Source organism: Halichondria panicea, chromosome 1 (genome assembly GCF_963675165.1).
Source record: "Halichondria panicea chromosome 1, odHalPani1.1, whole genome shotgun sequence".
NCBI lineage: Eukaryota > Metazoa > Porifera > Demospongiae > Suberitida > Halichondriidae > Halichondria > Halichondria panicea.
The window spans coordinates 1,259,363-1,278,472 of record NC_087377.1 but is presented as its reverse complement, the minus strand read 5'-3'; the positions used below and the strand labels follow the sequence as shown (position 1 = coordinate 1,278,472).

The 19,110-nt window shown below is 40.0% G+C and overlaps 2 protein-coding genes across 3 annotated transcripts; both read left to right on the top strand.

Annotated features, from left to right (window-relative positions):
* The first annotated feature begins 630 nt into the window (after window positions 1–630).
* On the top strand, window positions 631–13,571 carry LOC135352342 (uncharacterized). 2 transcript variants are annotated; one of them, XM_064551543.1, is made up of 14 exons: window positions 631–705; window positions 937–993; window positions 1,499–1,528; window positions 1,750–2,072; window positions 2,446–2,547; window positions 2,815–2,922; window positions 4,110–4,172; window positions 5,053–5,118; window positions 5,239–5,304; window positions 9,384–11,504; window positions 11,698–11,793; window positions 12,363–12,467; window positions 12,915–13,306; window positions 13,417–13,571. In XM_064551543.1, exons 1-13 carry the CDS (start codon window positions 683–685, stop codon window positions 13,286–13,288), a joined length of 3,534 nt encoding a protein of 1,177 aa, XP_064407613.1. In that variant the 5' UTR covers window positions 631–682; the 3' UTR covers window positions 13,289–13,306; window positions 13,417–13,571. The 2 variants fall into 2 exon arrangements, with proteins under 2 accessions (XP_064407613.1, XP_064407614.1); XM_064551544.1 differs by lacking the exon at window positions 631–705 and having other exon boundaries at window positions 942–993; window positions 1,499–1,656.
* Window positions 13,572–13,666: 95 nt separating this feature from the next.
* Window positions 13,667–16,974, top strand: LOC135332698 (EKC/KEOPS complex subunit TPRKB-like). The gene is made up of 7 exons (XM_064527736.1): window positions 13,667–13,810; window positions 13,895–13,967; window positions 14,033–14,125; window positions 14,782–14,904; window positions 14,955–15,044; window positions 15,277–15,363; window positions 16,537–16,974. Exons 4-7 carry the CDS (start codon window positions 14,848–14,850, stop codon window positions 16,600–16,602), a joined length of 300 nt encoding a protein of 99 aa, XP_064383806.1. The 5' UTR covers window positions 13,667–13,810; window positions 13,895–13,967; window positions 14,033–14,125; window positions 14,782–14,847; the 3' UTR covers window positions 16,603–16,974.
* The last annotated feature ends 2,136 nt before the right edge of the window (window positions 16,975–19,110 follow it).

The window sequence follows — 19,110 nt, the reverse complement described above, 5'->3', positions numbered from 1 at the left end:
ACACATGGTATGGAGACTTTGAGGCCCATTAACCTGGCTGTATTATAGAGGGTGGCCTGCTAACACAGGTCCAAACACATGCTATGGAGACTTTGAGGCCCATTAACCTGGCTGTATTATAGAGGGTGGCCTGCTAACACAGGTCCAAACACATGCTATAGAGACTTTGAGGCCGGCTGTATTATAGAGGGTGGCCTGCTAGCACAGGTCTATAATGGAGACTTTGAGGTTGGCTGTATATTTAAGTGAGCATTTCGTTTGAGCTAGTAACACGAACGGTGGACAAAAATTCACCCACCTTATATTTATATCCACCCACCTACTCCCCCCCCACACACACACACACAAGAGTACAATATTCCACTTGAGACTCTCTTGTTTTCCCACTGTAGGTATATATGAGAGCTAAACTGGATGTCTGTCCTTTCAAAGAGCTGGAGGATTTCAAGAGCTGCTCACTAGAGAACTGTGTAGTTACTAGTTACCTAGGTCACCACCACTATTGTTTATAGTGTGGTGGCTGTGAATCATTATCAACACCCACTCAAATAATTATAATTGTGTATCTAAAAATAGATCAGTTTAATTAGTAGGGGAAGGCCCCAGAAAGAGGGTGCGGCACTTTGCTTTGTTATGTTTACTGCACTGAGAAATAAGGGGCAAGTGTTTGAATAAAGCTTCGATGGCTACTGGAGAAGACTCAGGGTGAGTGAACATGTAGACCTTGTGATTGCATGGAGGGAGGATATCATTCCTTTAATTAGTCAGAGGTGGAATCACCTCATCAGAATTGGAGCTCATCAATGGAAGCTCTGCATGTTGTGTTACTCTAGCTAGTAACTTGCATATACCACCATGCATCAAGAAGTACTTTGATTGTAATAATTATTATTATTGTCCATACACAAACTTGACCCCCTAACACACACACATCAGGTTAGTGCCGTGGAGTCGCAAGAAACTCGGTTTCAAGACCCCAGCAGAGAGGAGAACGTGAGCAAAGTACAGTTTTAATAGGCTATAAAAATATTATAGCTAATCATTGTCAGGGTGTCATACAGGGATATCCTCCCTCTGGCTCCAATTCCCCCCCCCCCTAAAATTCATGTACTATAGTTGTATGACTGAGTGACCATAGCTGGCAGTGTTACATACTAAAACAGGGTATACACTGTAAAAACAAATGGGTTGAAATAACCCATTTTTGGTTGCCTGAATTGCAATTTTGCAGCAATTTTGCAATTTTCAGGCAACCAAAAATGGGTTATTTCATTATAATTGAAATAACAGTTGACCTTTTTCAGAAAAATGTTCTGGTTACTTTTCAAAAGCACGCCTTATTTCCCCCTCTATACTAAATCCTTATTGACACCATATAGTGTGGAGCTTATAAATGCTCACAAGAGCTTATTAATGTACATTGTATACACCCACACATACACACACACACACACACACATGGACACACCCACACCCACACACACACACATGCACACAGGAGGCTGGACACTGTGCCAGATACACCCAGGTAAGCAATTTGTTGAATTGCATGTCCCACACACACACCCATCCACACACACACATGCACACATACCATACACACACACACCTACACACATCACACAGGAGACTGGAAACTGAACCAGATACACCCACGTAAGCAATTTGTTGTTGCATGTCACACACGCACACCTACCTACAAAATGTACCTATACCCACACACACATGCACACACTATTGTACATGCAGTGTTCAGGAGCAGCTGGCCGCGGATCTGTGGGAGGCTGTAGAGAATGATGATGTCAGCAAAGTGAGGTCCGTTTTGGGACGAGGGGCCAACCCCAATCACCAGCTCTACTGGAGTGAGGAGTGGAGTGACAAGTATATAATCCCTCCAGTACATCTAGCATGCTACCAGGGCTGCCTGGAGATCACTAGAGCACTCGTTAGTGGTGGAGCTGATATTGAGAAAGGTGGTGGAGCATCGGGCATGACTGCATTTCACTGGGCGTGTGGGGAAGGACATATGGAGACTGTGGTGTATTTATCACAAGAGATGAAATGTCATATTGGTAAGTGTGTGTCAGTCGCGTAGTCTTCATAGCTAAAGGATTGAGCCCAACAAGAATGTTTTTATAGATTGTTTAATTTCCTAGATTACAAAACATGCATGTGTTGATGTACATGTAGATTGTAATAATAATGTTTTTTCAAGTAATTTCTCATTTCCCACAATCCTTGATACTGTGTACACGCACACTAATAACATAATTATCTCACCCAGCTGGGATAATTACTGACCAGCACGGAGAAGCTACTGCATGATGTATTTATTATCATAATTAACTTCATTTTGAATACTATACAAACCAATAATACATTTTAGTTGAGTTGTCATTGTGTGTGCATGTCATCACTACTCTGAGGTCATATCACCACATACAGATGTGAGGAACAAGTGGAACTACACACCATTACACAGCGCTTGTGTGAATGGATATATACAAGTTGTAAAATACCTTGTGGAGGTACTCAAGGTTGATGTTGGTGAGTCATTTTTGTAGTGGGTACCGTTTCATTAGATCCTCTGATTGGAAATGTAAACAACCCGTGAATTAATCAGTGTACCTGTATGTATCATCATGTAGTCATAATTATAATTATGGTAACTGTAATACAATACATACACGATACTAATATTATAATAATAGGCATCCTGTACTCGATAAGTATCTGATTGTGCTGATTGTGCATGCATGGTAATGGTCAATGATGTCAGTACTACTACAAGATCTCTGTCCCTTACCTGTCCAGATATGACTGATGATCATGGCAGGACTCCTCTTGACAAGACAGTACTGTTTGGGCGCACTGAAGTTGCTGATTATCTCCGATCTCTACAACCCTCCACTCCTAAACCAGGTATGTGTCACTAGAAATCCCATACCTAATTTCCACAGACAGTGGTGTATGAAGCTTAAATTTGGTATACCAATAGAGCAAGCCATGCCGGTTTCATAGATACCTTCGTTTTTTTTGTAGGACAAATGGTTGTGGTACAATTATGTGTTTTGTAGACCCCCAATAATACTGGCGTGGAATGTGGAACATCATACCGTATAGCGGGTAATTTTTGTGGGGTAATGTATTCGTTATTTTCGTGGGCAAGCTGACCTCCACAACGTAGGCATTGCTTACCGGAACATAGAAATGCAGGCAGAAAATGAAATTTTTACTCACGAAAACCACCGTTTCTTGAGTTGAACAAATTTTTACCCAAGAAAATTACCCGCTATACGGTAATCAGGAGTTCATTAATGACAATTCCCACACACATTCCATTCTACTTCTTGGCCTATAATACATCACTAAAGTCTATTTGCGTTGCCCGGAAGTTATGTGATCAATTATGGCTTCATTTATGGTTGACAAGTATGCCAGGAACTTTTACATGATTAACTTTTAGCTGGTTGTAGCCTACAGCATGCAGATAAGAAGCGCTTTTAACAAGGAATCCAATGGTATACAATTGTATAATTATGTATGAAGCTTAGGGTTAGTAAATTTAGAAGTATACAAAGTTATGAGTTATGAGAACATTATGAAGGTCAACCTCAACAAATAGACTTTGGCACTGTTTAGAAAAAAATTGCATATTCAAGCTTTGAAGTGGCCACTGCCAACTAAGAAACCTGCTAGCAGGTCACTATCTGGTTAGTGACCTGCTAGCAGGGCTCTAACTAGTACCAACAAAAATGCATTTTCTAAGGGAGATAGACCATGAGATAGACCATGTGTAGTACAGTTCTTAGCTGGATAGTAACCCTGGAGTGATTAGTGGCTTCTGCAAGCCACTACACTCCCTCAGGTTTACTATCCAGCTAAAAAACCTGCTACACATGACCACGTGTGTGTGTGTGTGTGTGTGTGCGTGCGTGCGTGCATGCGTGCGCGTGTGTGTACGTGCGTGCGTGCATGTGCGTGTGTGCGTGTGTGTGTGCGTGTGTCTATACTGTTACGTAGATTGGAGAGGTTCTGAATCACTATTGCAGTTGTATATACTTTATGTGTTAGATGACATAATTATTAATTGTTACTGTCACACTCAGATACTCTAAATGGTTCCGAACAACTTCTTCATTCTAATTCAATTGTTGACAAGACCTCATCAAGTGAGTAATACCAGGCTAGGGCATACAGTGCATGGGGAGGAAAGTGGATCAATTTACCCCCCCCCCCCCCCCCCCATAATGTTAGGGATATCCCCCTGGTTCACTTTCCCCCACCCTGTAACATTTGCTCTAACATTCATTTGGCATTCAATTACGCACTAGTCTAACATGTTCCTATAGCCAAGCTAGGGTAAAGTGGTTTACTTGCCTAAACATTACGTTGCCATAAATCTCTAGTAACCATGTCATTGAGTGTTACCAAGAGTTCATTACGCAACTCCAATAGACTGTGTACAAAAAGCATTCCTCCGCTCCTACGTCACAGATACTGGCTGTTGTAACCGCAACAAGTAGGAAAGGCAATGAATAAAATTAGTAACGCTGTTATTCATTGCCTTTCCTACCTCAGTTGTAAATGAATAACATTAGTGATAATCATCACTATGTTATTCATTGCAAATTTGATTTCACAGTTTATACAACAGCATGTGGTTGTGACGTAGGCCTGAAGGACCGCCTACTATGGTTTTAAGTGGAGTTGGTACTCTTCCTAATGAACTCTTGGTGTTACATATCCTATGTGATTAGTAATATGCTATACACTGAGCATCTACTCCCCTACCATGTTAGGTTTATTAATGCTGAGTCAGCTAAACATGTTTTAATCCTCACCCAGAGGACGCAGGAGCAATAGTCTAATAATTACGGTCTTAATGACGAATGTTATTCATTGCCTTTCCTACAGCAGTTGAGATTTTTTATATCAGCATTGTTATTGGCATAAGATTATGTCTCAAGTGATTCTGACCTTTTTTCAGTGTACAGCCTATAGTCATTGGAGTCGGTTTTTATGTCAGACAATTGTCTCATTCTCCTCCAGTGACCTCTGACCCTCTCTCCGGTCAACAGACACCCAGTGCTGGCAATGAACAACCAGAAACAACTGGTAGGAGACTCTATTATAGCCCAACAATGATCATTAAATATATGCTTGGTATAGATATCACCTGTTTCCCATCTTATATGTACCTTACATGACATAAATAATTATTGTTACTGTACCCAGATACTCCAAATGGTTCCAAACAACTTCCATCCACTTCAAAGGAAGGCCCTAACCTAACCTCATCAAGTGAGTACCGTATTTAAAATATCGATCAGTGGTACAATCGTAAATGAAGAGTATATAATTATGGCTCAGCAAATTCTTATGTACTGTCGCCATTGTTAGACTTGCCTTCTCGTTCTTCTCATAATTATGTCAATAAAATATAATTGTTACGTTATACACTATACTGGATTATTAGCGCTTACTCGATTATAAGCGTATCTTTATTTTAAGCGCATGCTCAACTGCAGGCTTTTTATACTCGAATTGAAGCGCTTTTCCAATTATGCGAAGATTATTAGTGTAATTTTAGAATTGATTTATTTATCTATGAGCTAGTTAGCTTGTACAGTGCATGATAGCTATATAGCTGGTGATATCCATCTGTAAGGACTCTCTGGGCATGCTGTTACCTTGTCTGATCATGCTGAGAGAATGTGAGTAATTTTGATGGATGAGGTCCTTTTATTCCAAGTTCCTGGTCAATATGAATGTTTTTATAATATGAATTTAAATGATGTAAATGAACTGTAAAATGAACTGTAACATAATAGTATGATATAGATCCAGTTAGGGTTGCCTGCTTGCCTTGCTTGCTCACTTTCTAGCCAGCTTGCGAGTCAGCTCTCATCACAGAGACATCCGGTTGCTGGGTGGGGCTCAAAATTACTGCATTATAGGCGCATTCTTGAATATAAGCGTTTATATCCCGTTGCTATGTTGTTGCCAAGTGCAATATGAAGCATATTGCACTGCTGAAAAGTCATATTGCACTGACCACAAAACGCCCCTCTGGCATAATTAAATTAAATATTGTATCATGAGAAATAATAAGCATCAAAGTAAGTCCAGCCATGCATGAATGTTCAGCACTGCTGGAGTTTCTTTTTTGCAACCATGCAGGTTTTAAAATCGTCCCAGGCTCATTTTGTGAAGATTCTGTGATCCTAGACCTAGTCCTCCACTTCTTGATGCACGGTCAATTCTGGCTTCATCATAGCACTAGAAGCGGCTCTTTTTGCAGGGGGCTTGAGCTGTTTTGCAGCAGTGTAGAGGCGAGCTTCTTTGGCTTGGTTGTGATACCGAGGATAGTGCTAGTATACAGTGGAGGGGGCTGTTCGAGCAGCAGTTACACTGAGTAGTATAGTGGGGTGTGGCTGTTTCTTCGCAGCAGTAAATGGGGTGGGGCTGTTTCTTTGCAGCAGTAGAGGGGTGGGGCTGTTTTGCAGCACCAGAAGTGGGGTGGGGCTGTTTTGCAGTGGTTTCAGCGTTGGAACTCCAACAATTTTGTGTCAAGCCATTGTCTGTCATGCCAATCTTATACGCTGCATATACTGGCGTCTAGGAGAGAGAAGAGATGGAGCTGTGTCTAGAGTTGTCTTTGTCATCTTTTTGTGCAGTTTATATTGTGTTACTAAGACAGTGTTATGTTGCTATGCCCTCGGGATATAAACTAGTTATTACACGTGCACTCGGGATGCATGGAATATATTGCACTCAGCCCTCGGGGCTTACGCCCTCGTGCTTCAGTGCAATATATTCCATATATACATCCCTTGTGCCTGTGTTATAACTATAACATAGAGCTCTGCTATTGACCCTAAAAGCGCATGCGCTAATAATCCAGTTTCTACGGTAATTGTGTATAGTCATGTTACTATGAACTCTGACCCTGTGATTTGTACCTTAGTTGATGATGTCAGTTTATAAACTATTGCTGCATTCGTGCTTATTACCGTATAGCGGGTAATTTTCGTAGGGTAAAAATTCGTTATTTTTCTTGGCAAGCTGACCTCCACGGAATTTTAACATAGGCATAGGAATGAAGGCAACGAGGCTAAACAGAATTTTTACTCACGAAAATCACCGTTTTCAAGTGAAACAAATTTTTACCCCACGAAAATTACCCGCTATACGGTAATGGCAATTTTAAGTTTTTCTATGCGTTGCTATAGTTACGAATGGCCAACACGATGGTTAGGTATAATTATTATTATATGTTTCGTTCTAACAGCTGTCCAATCAGATTGCAATGTTTAAGTGATTATTGTATACATGCCTAGTGAAAAAACGCTGGCTTTATAGTATTTATATGTACATGTATAACGTGCTTTCAGTGTCAATCAGTGGATCACTGTCGTGTATTGTATGGTATCACCTGATCCTCTGTTTATGTGCTGGTTATGTACATGTATATTCATTGTCTGATTGCGTTGGAATAGTTCTGTGGTCAATTATGATGATTGGAATGTGCAATATTGCGTATGTGTGCATATTTAACCCTTTAACCGCCACGGGCCATAGTGACTTTTTTTGCGAAATTCTAATTCTGCGATACTTATAGTTCTCGAACTACGCACATCCCAGTATAGAAGAAGAGCTGTAGAATCACGTGCAATTTAGTCTAGAAATTTCCAAGCCACGTTGCTATGTTAAAATTTCATTAGCATCTTACCGCACGAAGTTTATAGCTATGGCTAGGTTGTTTACTTGTGCCGATGTGCTTGAACAGCTTGAGGACAGCAATGGCGATGTCTCCTCTGGTGATGACAGTGCCTATGAAGGAGAGGGGATAGTAGGATACCTCCCAAAGGCTCCCAGCTTTATGCCAGACGCTGATGAACTGTCTGGGACTGAGGACATGCATGACATGGACCTAGACTATGAACCAGGGCGGTGAAAGACCAGGAGAGGGCTCACTGTGTGACTCTGGCAAGTAGTATAGTATAATATAGCTACTGTATAGCTAAATAGAATTAGCAGTAATGAACAGTCTTTATGTGAGCTTGTAAATTTCATAGATCGTTCACCGATATAGTAATACATGTACGTATTTTACTTCAAATTGATATATCTTAGCACTGTTACATTCATATGATGTGAAAATCAAGCTTAGTCAAGCCTTTATACCATATGATAGGCTGATCCATAAAAAAAAATTTTGGATTTTATCTCACCGCTGGCCGAGCATTTGTGAGCGTAATAACTGTGGTTGTTATGGCAACACATGTTGCACCATTATTTTTATTCCTTGTTGTATGGGCATTCTATTGGTAGAGCAATAAAATGCCTAGCAACCATATACCAATAGAATGCCCATACAACAAGGAATAAAATGGTGCAACATGTGTTGCCATAACAACCACGGTTATTACGCTCACCCGTTTTTATCATTTTAAATGCTCGGCCAGCGGTGAGATAAAATCCAAAAATTTTTTTTTATGGATCAGCCTATCATAATGGTATAAAGGCTTGACTAAGCTTGATTTTCACATCATATGAATGTAACAGTGCTAAGATATATCAATTTGAAGTACAATACGTACATGTATTATATCGGTGAACGATCTATGAAATTTACAAGCTCACATAAAGACTGTTCATTACTGCTAATTCCATTTTAGCTATACTATACTTACTACTGATATTCTAGCTATACTATACTACTTGCCAGAGTCACACAGTGAGCCTCTCCTGGTCTTTCACCGTCCTGGTCCATAGCACTAGCGTCTAGGTCCATGTCATGCATGTCCTCAGTCCCAGGCAGTTCATCAGCGTCTGGCATAAAGCTGGTAGCCTTTGGGAGGTATCCTACTATCCCCTCTCCTTCATAGGCACTGTCATCACCAGAGGAGCTAGACATCGCCATTGCTGTCCTCAAGCTGTTCAAGCACATCGGCACAAGTAAACAACCTAGCCATAGCTATAAACTTCGTGCGGTAAGATGCTAATGAATTTTAACATAGCAACGTGGCTTGGAAATTTCTAGACTAAATTGCACGTGATTCTACAGCTCTTCCTCTATACAGGGATGTGCGTAGTTCGAGCTACTTCCTAAGTATCGCAGAATTAGAATTTCGCAAAAAAAGTCACTATTGCGGGCCACGATCGTGGCCCGTGGCGGTTAAAGGGTTAATAGGTTATTGTAGGGCAGGAGATGATAGCTTCAACATGATATAGAAGATGACTTTTCTTATCAATGTTATTATGAAAATGAAAATGAAATTGAAAGTGATTGTAACTATATGCATGTGAGAAATGTAATGCAAAATTATAGTATAAGTGGTTACTTCTGCGTAGGCATATACTGTTCTTTATTCCAGAATCAAAGGCCCTCAATGAATCAACCAAGTCTGAACAAGCTCTTAATGAAGCCATGAAGGCTGGATTTGTCCGTGTGAACATTACTAATCTACTGTTTTTCGGAATGGCAGGCACTGGTAAAACCTCCACTAAGCATCTCCTTCTGGGACTTCCTCCTCCTGTAGATCGAAATAGCACTCCATTAGCTAGCACAGCAGAGAGGATATGTATTAGACAAATTCGTGACACTACAAAGCTGAAAATGGAAGCTCAAGAAGATCCCTCTAGAACATGGAAACCAGTAACTAGTGATGACCTACAACGCATTGTTGCTGATGCTATTAAATCTCATGTAACCAGCTCAGATCCAGCATCTGCTATCCCACAAGAACTCAGCATTGCTCTGAAGCAACTTGAACCTAGCAATGAATCAAGTACGCCAGTTGATGCAACTCCTTCGACTTCAAGAGCAACTAAACCATTAGTAGCTGGAGCAAAAAAGAGGCGTCCTAAACAAAAAAGGAAAACGAGTAAATATCTTAACACTGTTTCAAATGTAATGGCAAATATTCAGCAGTTTTCTGATGCTGATCGTACTACTGTTCAAGAAAAGTTTGGATCTAATTGGATCTACATAATCGATAGCGGTGGTCAACCTCATTTTCATAATCTTCTGCCACTCTTTATGCCCAAGATTTCAGTAGCTTTGTACATTCTTCGTCTCTCTGACTGCCTAGACGATCATCCGCTGGTTGAATACTACAAGGACAAAAAGCCAGTTGGTGAAGGTTTCAAGTCACATCTCTCAGTTCTGGATAACTTCAAGTATCTTGTGCAGTCAATTCAATCTCACAGTGAAAACTGCAAGCTGGTGTGTATTGGTACTCACAAGGACCATCAATCTGAATGCAAGGAAACAGTATCCGACAAGAATAGAACTTTGTTAAACTTTGCTGAGAATGACGAGTCGACTTTTTTTTTCAACTTGAGGAAAAAAGATGTCATATTTCCTGTGGATTGCAAGCACTGCGATTCTGACAGTAAAGAAGTGGCAAAGACAATTCGTGAATATGTTCACAAAGAGCTAAATAACATTGAAATCCTGGTCCCTTTTTGGTGGTTTGTTTTGGAAATTATTGTCGAAAAAGTTTCAAACGATCAAAGCAGAAAAGTTTTGAGCAAAACCGAATGTGTAGAAATTGCAAAAACATTACATAATTTTCATGAAGATGCACTTTTTGAAGCTTTGAAATTCTTCCATGAGCATCACATCTTTCACTACTATCCTGCCATTCTACCAAATGTGGTATTCTGTGATACTCAAGTGCTTCTCGATAAAGTAACAGAGCTTGTCGAGTATGCTGCATATCTGCGAGGAAGTAACACTCCAATACACGGGTCTGGAAAATGGTTAAAGTTTACCGATAAAGGAATTATTACGATCGAACTTTTATCTGATAAGAATTTTGAAAAACATTATGTCGATGGACTCTTTGCACCCACTCATCTCATTGAAATATTCAAGCACTTGCTGATAGCCACCCCATTTGGTATATTTTCACGAAGGCAAGATAAGCGTTTCTATATGCCGTCACTTCTATCTTTGCTCCCATCAACTCAAGTCAATGACAAACGAGCTGAATTGCTTAAGACCAGTTTAATCCCACTCGTTTTACACTTCAAAAGCAACTGGCAGTGCTGTGGAGTGTTTTGCTGTCTCCAAGTGTACTTGATTAAAGAATGTGAATGGGAAATTGAAATGTACGCTCACCAGCCGAGTAGAAACTTTGTACAATTGATTCATCAAAAGCGAAACTGTACTATCACACTAATTGACGGGTTTTCAATGCTCGAAATTCATTCCAGCAATAATCAGACAAAAATTTTGTCGTTGATATTTGAAAATATTCACTCTGGTCTACGATCTGCTTACAAAGTCCTGAAATACGCGTATGAGGATCCTGAAGTTGCATTTTTGTGTCCCTGCATTTCGCGATCCATCTCTAGTCCAAGTCCCCAAGTGCCCCACCACCCAGCTCGTGTTCTGGCTGAGGATGATGTTATGAGGTGTACTCTATGCAAGAAGACGTATGAGCTAGAAGACGGTCACAAAGATTGGCTCTCTGCTTGTAAACTAGAAGGTGAGGTCATAATAATAATACCAGTCTTATAGTATATTCAATGGCATGTGTGTAGGTCGGCAATGCAATCATGCTCTAGCTAGTCAGCTCAAGTGTCGCAACATGTAGTTAGTGAATGCTATTTCATTCTTCATAATCATACTTAATAGCACTGCGTTATCACTATATATCTGTTCCTACACACTACGTACAGATCCTCTAGCCTCAGGACAGCGCAAAAGGTCATTGCCATCAGACGAACAAGTTGAAACTCTGCCAAAGCGTCCAAAGAATGATGTCATTGTACAAGGTATGCATGATCTATAATTATGTAGATCTCCCATTAATTTAAGCTCTATATACTTACATGTATTAAAACTTTACATAACAATGTACACAGTGTTTACTTCCTCTGCCCCACAATGACAACAGAACTCTTACAACTGCCCAATTCCATTTATATACCATAATTATGTGTGAAGCTTTTTATTTGCTATAATTATAGGGGCCACTAAAGTGTGTGCATTACATTAACTACCGTATAGCGGGTAATTTTCGAGGGGTAAATATTCGTTATTTCCGTGGGCAAGCTCCCTATGAAAACAGTTTACCAAAACGCATGCAATGCAGTACAGGCAATAACAGACAAAAATTACCGTTTTCGATTTGTCAATGAATGCCATAGATTTTTACCCCACAAATATTACCCACTATCTATCTTACTTCCAATAAACAAAGTTCTATCTTCCATGTATCATAATCGGATTGCTATAATTATTTGAAAGCCTTCAGTCTGGAAAATATACATGATCTTGATTCCTACAGGCCCGGCATTCCCCATTAATATTAGTGTGTCTAGCTGTATCTGTTCCTACACAGTACGTACAGATCCTCTAGCCTCAGGCCAGCGTAAAAGGTCATTGCCATCAGATGTAGAAGTTGAATCTCTGTCGAAGCGTCCAAAGAATGATGTCACTGTACAAGGTATAATTATCTGCAGTTTAAATAACATTCAGTAAAACATGTGTTTGTATACTGATTTTAATTGTGTGTGTAGACAGTTTAATGGTATAATTATAATTTAATAATTTACGCTGTGCCCATCAGGGTGTCATACAGGGGGATATCCCCTCCCTAGCTCCCCCGTTCAATTATGACTGAGTGTGTGAGTGGGGTATCCCCCTAGCTCCAATCCCCCCCCCCCTTCAATTATGACTGAGTGCATGTCCATAGCTGCATGGGTATTGAAATAACAGTTGACCTTTTTTTTAGCAATATGTTCTGGTACTTTTCTCATTTTCTCCCTCTACTTCAAAATCCTGTATGACACCCTGCCCATGCAATAGACAATTAAGGGACTTAACTAACCACAACAATAATTATTTGCAATTTCTTTCTTGAGTTATTATCTTTACATGTGTGTACATGCAGGATCATCATCAGAGAAGGATACTAGCAATGGAGGAAGTACACACCAGTCGATTGTTCTGACTGGAGATGATATTCAAGCAATTCGCGAGAGTCTCAAGAATGCAAGCAAAGATTGGTTTGATTTAGGATTGGCTTTCGGAGTGAAGATTAACGTTTTGGAAAACATTGAAGATGATTACCGTCATAACGATCGCCGCCTAATGAAGGTGGTAGCCAAGCGTCTTGAAGTCACTGATCCAGAACATCCGATGACATGGCCTTACATATGTGAATGTCTAAGGAGGCCTACTGTTGCACGTAACGATGTAGCCGAGGAAATTGAAGACAAGTATGTGAGGACAGCAACTGCAGTTGCTCATAGTGCCACCAATTGATCATGAGAACCTGACAAGGTACGTGTGTACTAATGTATTATTATGATCTATTATAATATAAGTAATTACTGATCCAATAATGTTTTATTGCATAGCTTAATTTGTGCTGTACTCATGTTTTCATACAGGTATGGAATTCACTTGAATTAAGGGGACAAATAAACATTGCAAGTAAAGAACTGACTCTGAAACTGACTCTGTATATTATTATACTGACACAATGTTGTCTATATACCCTTTAATTATAAAATAATGTGACATGAATTATTTTATTTGAGTTCAAGCTGTCTTCCATTGTTCCTGGTAAGGAATCACTTCAGTTGCAGCTTCTTATAGAAGTATTTATAAATGAGGTGTTTGTTTGATGATCCTTACCCACTAGCCAATGGATCAATACTGAAAGTACTTGCACTAGCGCTACTCGCGAGCACGGCGCTGCTATTACTAACGGTCTACCTCAACAACACAAGTCTCTCCTGTCATAAAGAGCTATACCACGAGTACAGCATCCTGTACAGAAAGGTGTGTGGATCTACCAGCCATTATATTCTGCACCTAGTATCAATCATCTCTATAAATAATGTCTTATTTATTTTCCTTGTACAGTTATCGGTGGTCAGGTATCCAGCGCTGAACAGAATATTGACCAGCGACTACTCTTTGAAAGACCTATCAAATGGTGTGTTTAGATTAGCGATTGCTTTAATTTATATGTCAGCAATTTCCCCCGGCCCTCTCTCCTAGGTTGGTTGCAGGAATATGAAGCGTCTCATGCTGTACATGAGTGACAGTCTTACCAATGTACACTCTGGATTGGCCCTGGGTAGACTACAACAAGTAAGGCCAAGCAAAGTCAATTTGTAGTTTCTCAGGCTATTATTCCTAAAATAGCAAGCGGATTGAGGCATTTGATAAATATTAATGATAATGATATTCATAGAATTTTAATTGAAAACACACCCCTAACTTCCTCAATAAGCGGAAGTGCATAATTTTTACTTATTAATTTTAGTCATAATTATATTCATGACCAAAAAACCATACAAATTTATCCTTTTCTTTTCTTTTAGTGCCTTTAATTTGTGGTCACGTGATATTTAACTTTTTTGTAAAGCTGCCAATTTCCAAGCGCGAGGGCCTGAGAAACTACAAATTGACTTTGCATGGCCTAAGCTATCATAGGCTATAATTATTAGCTGCAGCATTGGAAGATGCAGGTACATGTATCTGCCTAAAATGTTCCCCAAGTTCTGGCTATTTTTAATATTCAATTTCCTGACAAATTTGCTTTTGATAGACTAACGTGCGACTCTAGATGGTTTTTTATGTCCAGAGGTGGTTAGTACCAACCACCACCACCGACCAGTGTGGGCACATCCCTGTACATGTACTTGAACACTTATTACACACCCCTCACCCATCCACTCCACCCACACACACACCCCACTCACACACTCACCCACACACTCCACACCCACACACACTTCCCACAGGTTGCTAGTACGTTCCACGTTCTGTGTGCAGTGTACAAAGCTGTATAGTGGCCAGAGAACCAGTAAATGAAAACTAGAAGTGTCTACTCTGAAATAATGTTGTCTCTCTCTCCTTCAACGAACGTAAGCAGTGATGGTGTATGACATCATGATTATGACATCTTTGTGTACAGATCAGCGAATCTTTCAAGAAATTGGGAATTAAAGACACTTCACAAGATATTCTCCTAGTGGCACTGCATTCAAATGAGGCTGATGCAAAGGTATCGTGCATTTAGTGCATTCAGTAGCTGAAATCTAATGTGATTTCTTATCATACCACTACCTCTAGATCGATCTAGCCACTACCCACATCATCTGCAAAGGCTCTCTCTAAGCGTTAATTCACATTCTTGGAGCCGTTCAAAGATTCTTTTTTCCCCACTCCCTTTCTTCCACTATTATGCATTTCTTTGATCACTACAACCTGTAACCATTCATTATTTTCTCACTCAGGCGTCTGATTTATTGGGCATGATTGAGGGTGACCTAACACCATTGCAAGGCATCCACTCGTGTAATAATACACAGAGTATAATCAAGGTAACCATCTCAAAGCACAATATTTTGTATCCTTTTATCAAAGAGCTTTTACCGTGGCAGTTTCTAATACGATTTAAGCAGAGATACAAAAGAAAGGGGATTGGAAACGAAATTTTTACGAAATTTTTGCGTGAAGCATTTCGCGTTATAGGGCGTGGCTAAAACTACAAAGGATTATATTTATAGTCAGCATGCTCATTACCAGTCTTGACTGCTCTACAATGTGCTGTACATAGAAACAGTGAAATTGATCATTTTTAATGTTGATTTTTCTAAAAAGTAAAGAGAATTTAGCTCTAAAAAGTCGACTAAGCCATGCAGCCACTATTACTAGACAAATAAATGCTATGCAAGAAGAAATAGCCTTTACTATGAAGTCGTAGGAGGGACAGGCCCGTGGTGTGTCTAAAAGTATACTAAAGCAGTTTGAAGGACTATACTGCAAACGTTTATGAACAGTACAGCTTATTTATAGCATGAAGCCATTCTATGTAGCACTTAGATACATAATAACCAAGTCAAGCAATGTCCTTTGCTGTTTTGACTTCACAGGAGGGACAGAGAAAAGTTGACATAGAGTAATTCAAGCTAAACTCAAAAAAATTGGAAACAGAGTAAAGACAACGGACTTAGAGTTTGTCAGTGGTATAAGCTTACTTCTCTCAAGTATCTCCCAGGCCCTGAGTGATCTCTAGTGGATAGGAGAGCTAGAAACCAGGGATACAAAACTTTTCCATGTAATTATTTGCGAGCGCAATAATTACACGGAGTGCTTCACCGGATGTCAGTCCTTTTACATAGGGCGTGGGCGGTCATTTCCAATCCCCTTTCTTTTGTATCTCTGATTTAAGTAATAACACACGGCCTGGAAGTACATGTACACTTTTTTGCTAGAACTTCTGTCTTACATAAGCATCAAATACAATTAACGCTAGTAACACAAACATACTGTACAGGGCTGCATTGAGGGGCCCCCTGGGCACAATTTTGACCCCCCCCCCCCCCTAGGATCTGTCAGATTCATTAATAGGCATATAATTCTGATAACTTCGCCCCACCTACATTTTTCATTTCCCCAATTCGCCCCCCCTGATTCAAAATCCTGGATACAGCCCTGATACAGTGAACACACCACACACCCACACACACACCCACACCCACCCACACACACAGGAGTACAATATTCCTTCTGAAGAGCTGATCATAATTATGCTCACTAGTGAACTGTGTAGTTACTAGGCTAGTCATCAAACACGTTACCTAGGTCACCACAGTTAATGTGTTATTGTTTTTGTTTGATCATTATCAAGAGTTCATGAACTCTTGTCATTATCAACACCCACACATTCTTTCTTTCCACTTCTCTAGATCTAATGGATCTCTATAAACTTGCTTAGTTACTAGTAGCCCAGAATCCAGCAATCTGATTGGTCAGTACAGGGTTTATATTTCCCATATTAACCTGTAAATTCTCATATAAACCTGTAATTTTCATGTTCACAACAACCATTCATTATTAATTTTTGTGTTTTTCAAACATGTTTTTTGTAGATTGTATAAAAAACAATGAGAAGTAACTGTTCTGTTTTTGGTAATGACAAAAAATTATAATGTTCAGTCGCTGTCTAGTAGCAGCAGTTGCACGGAGTATGTATTAGAGGTTCAGCCTTCTTTTGTGACCCTAGTCCAGCTCTCTGCAAGCGCTTCATTTCGGAGTCTAGGCACACTCGAAAGTCAGCAAAACAAGCATCCTTGAACAGGTCAATCCCGGGATTTCCATTCTAATTATTCACCTTATGCAGATATCACTATCCAAACTGTACACTGCACCTGCCGTGATAAGAGGCCTGCAGACACTTTGCTTCATTCGCTTTGAAAGATTGTGCAGGTTGTTCTGTTGTCTCGTCCAGCTCCTCCTCCTTTCTTTGTTCTAGTAGCCAGCTCCGCCTCCACATTTATGTCGTAGAGGGCGGGGTCTATGGGCTCCAGTATACTTCTTCAGAAAAGAGCTTGTGTAAGGCCTAGGTCTTTGTCCGCGTCCATTCTTTCAGTTAGTTTTTGAAATAAACCTAGCAACTAAACTGGTTAGATACTGTTTAGTCGGTATCTATGGGAATTATAAGCCCGCAGGCACTTGTAGTACCCTCGCTTCGCTCGGGATACTACAGCAGGCCTTTGGGCTTATAATTCCCATAGATACCTCCTAAACAGTTTCTAACTATTATTATATAGACGCCTTTTGAGTGGGCCAATAATAGTCATGTCTCTATAATCAAGGCATATCACTTTTTCAGTGCAGTTGGCAAACAATGAACGATTATATGGAATGGGCCTTGAATGGACTTGTTGTGCGATGGCATATGTACTTGTACTTGCGCAATTTTTTATGTTGTGTGACGTTGACTCTTGTACCTAAGCTAATGTTTATAATAGCAAGAATCACAATACGTACATGTGCACGATTGTTTCTCTTATAAGTTATTAGCAATTGCAAAGCAATGAATTGTTGAAAAAAAAACTGTTTACTAATGAAAGACAAGTAGGACTGCTGCCTAATGAAAGACAGTAAGAAGTAGGACCCACCTACAGTGCACGAGATTTTAATAATTATAGTACTTGAAGTACTATAATCAAGTACTATAAAAAAACAACTACTGGCCAGTAGCAACTAAGGAACTACTACCACTGTAGTAGGGCTGCTGACTTTCAAATTAAAGACAGTAGGGCTGCCACCTAATGAAAGGTACCATGCAGGGCTGCTGACTGACATAAATGAAAGACAGTATAGGAAGTGGGTGACCAGTTTCCCGGCCACCCACTACAGCTCTGGAGCCCCGGTTTATAACCCACGCTACATGGGTGAACTGCAACAAGTCAAAAACGAAGGAGGAAGGGGATCTTTTAGCCTCGATCCCAGGCCGCACTGAAGATGAGGCCTTGTATTAAATAAAAAGCAACCTATCTGGCAGAGGTCTTAATTATTTAACAGTGTCACTTTAAATTGAAGTCTTATGGTAACTGTATTTAGACCAAGCTAGCAGGACCAAACACAGTATATTATATTGCTCTTGTCTGCCTTATAAATGTGATTGGAACGTCCAAATGGTGTTTTTAGATCCGTGATTTATTTCAGGCCCAAATTGTCCATAGCGTGAGCTATAATTATAATTATTATAAATGGGTGCATGTACTTTTCAGAGTTTTATAGCTAAATTTAGGGTTGTACTACGAACATCCGATTTCAAAGAGTTGGGATACCCGATGGTAAAGGAAACATGCACCTGGTCAATATTTAGTCAATACCTTTATTAACTGAAAATTGATAATTTACTTATTGACTATACACATTACACCCTCCTCCTACATTGTTTGCATGGTAACCTCTCTCTCTCTCTCTCTCTCTCTCTCTCTCTCTCTCTCTCTCTCTCTCTCTCTCTCTCTCTCTCTCTCTCTCTCTCTGGTGAACTAAAGAGAAGTCGCAGTTAACAAGATAGCCAGCTGCTGGAATGTCACGAGGGAACGAGAAATCAGTTCTCTGAAGTCTATAGTCTTGAACATTTGAAACCATCAACTATTAGTCTAGTAACAGTTGTGTATCACATGCACCCTCTCTTGTATAATTCAGCAGCAATGTTATTGAAAATCAACTTGGGAATGCAAACATTATACCTACTCCTCCCAGGAGTTGGCTTGTACAGAAGAGGCCAACAGCTAGCTGCCTAAGCTATATTAAAATGGGAAACAGTC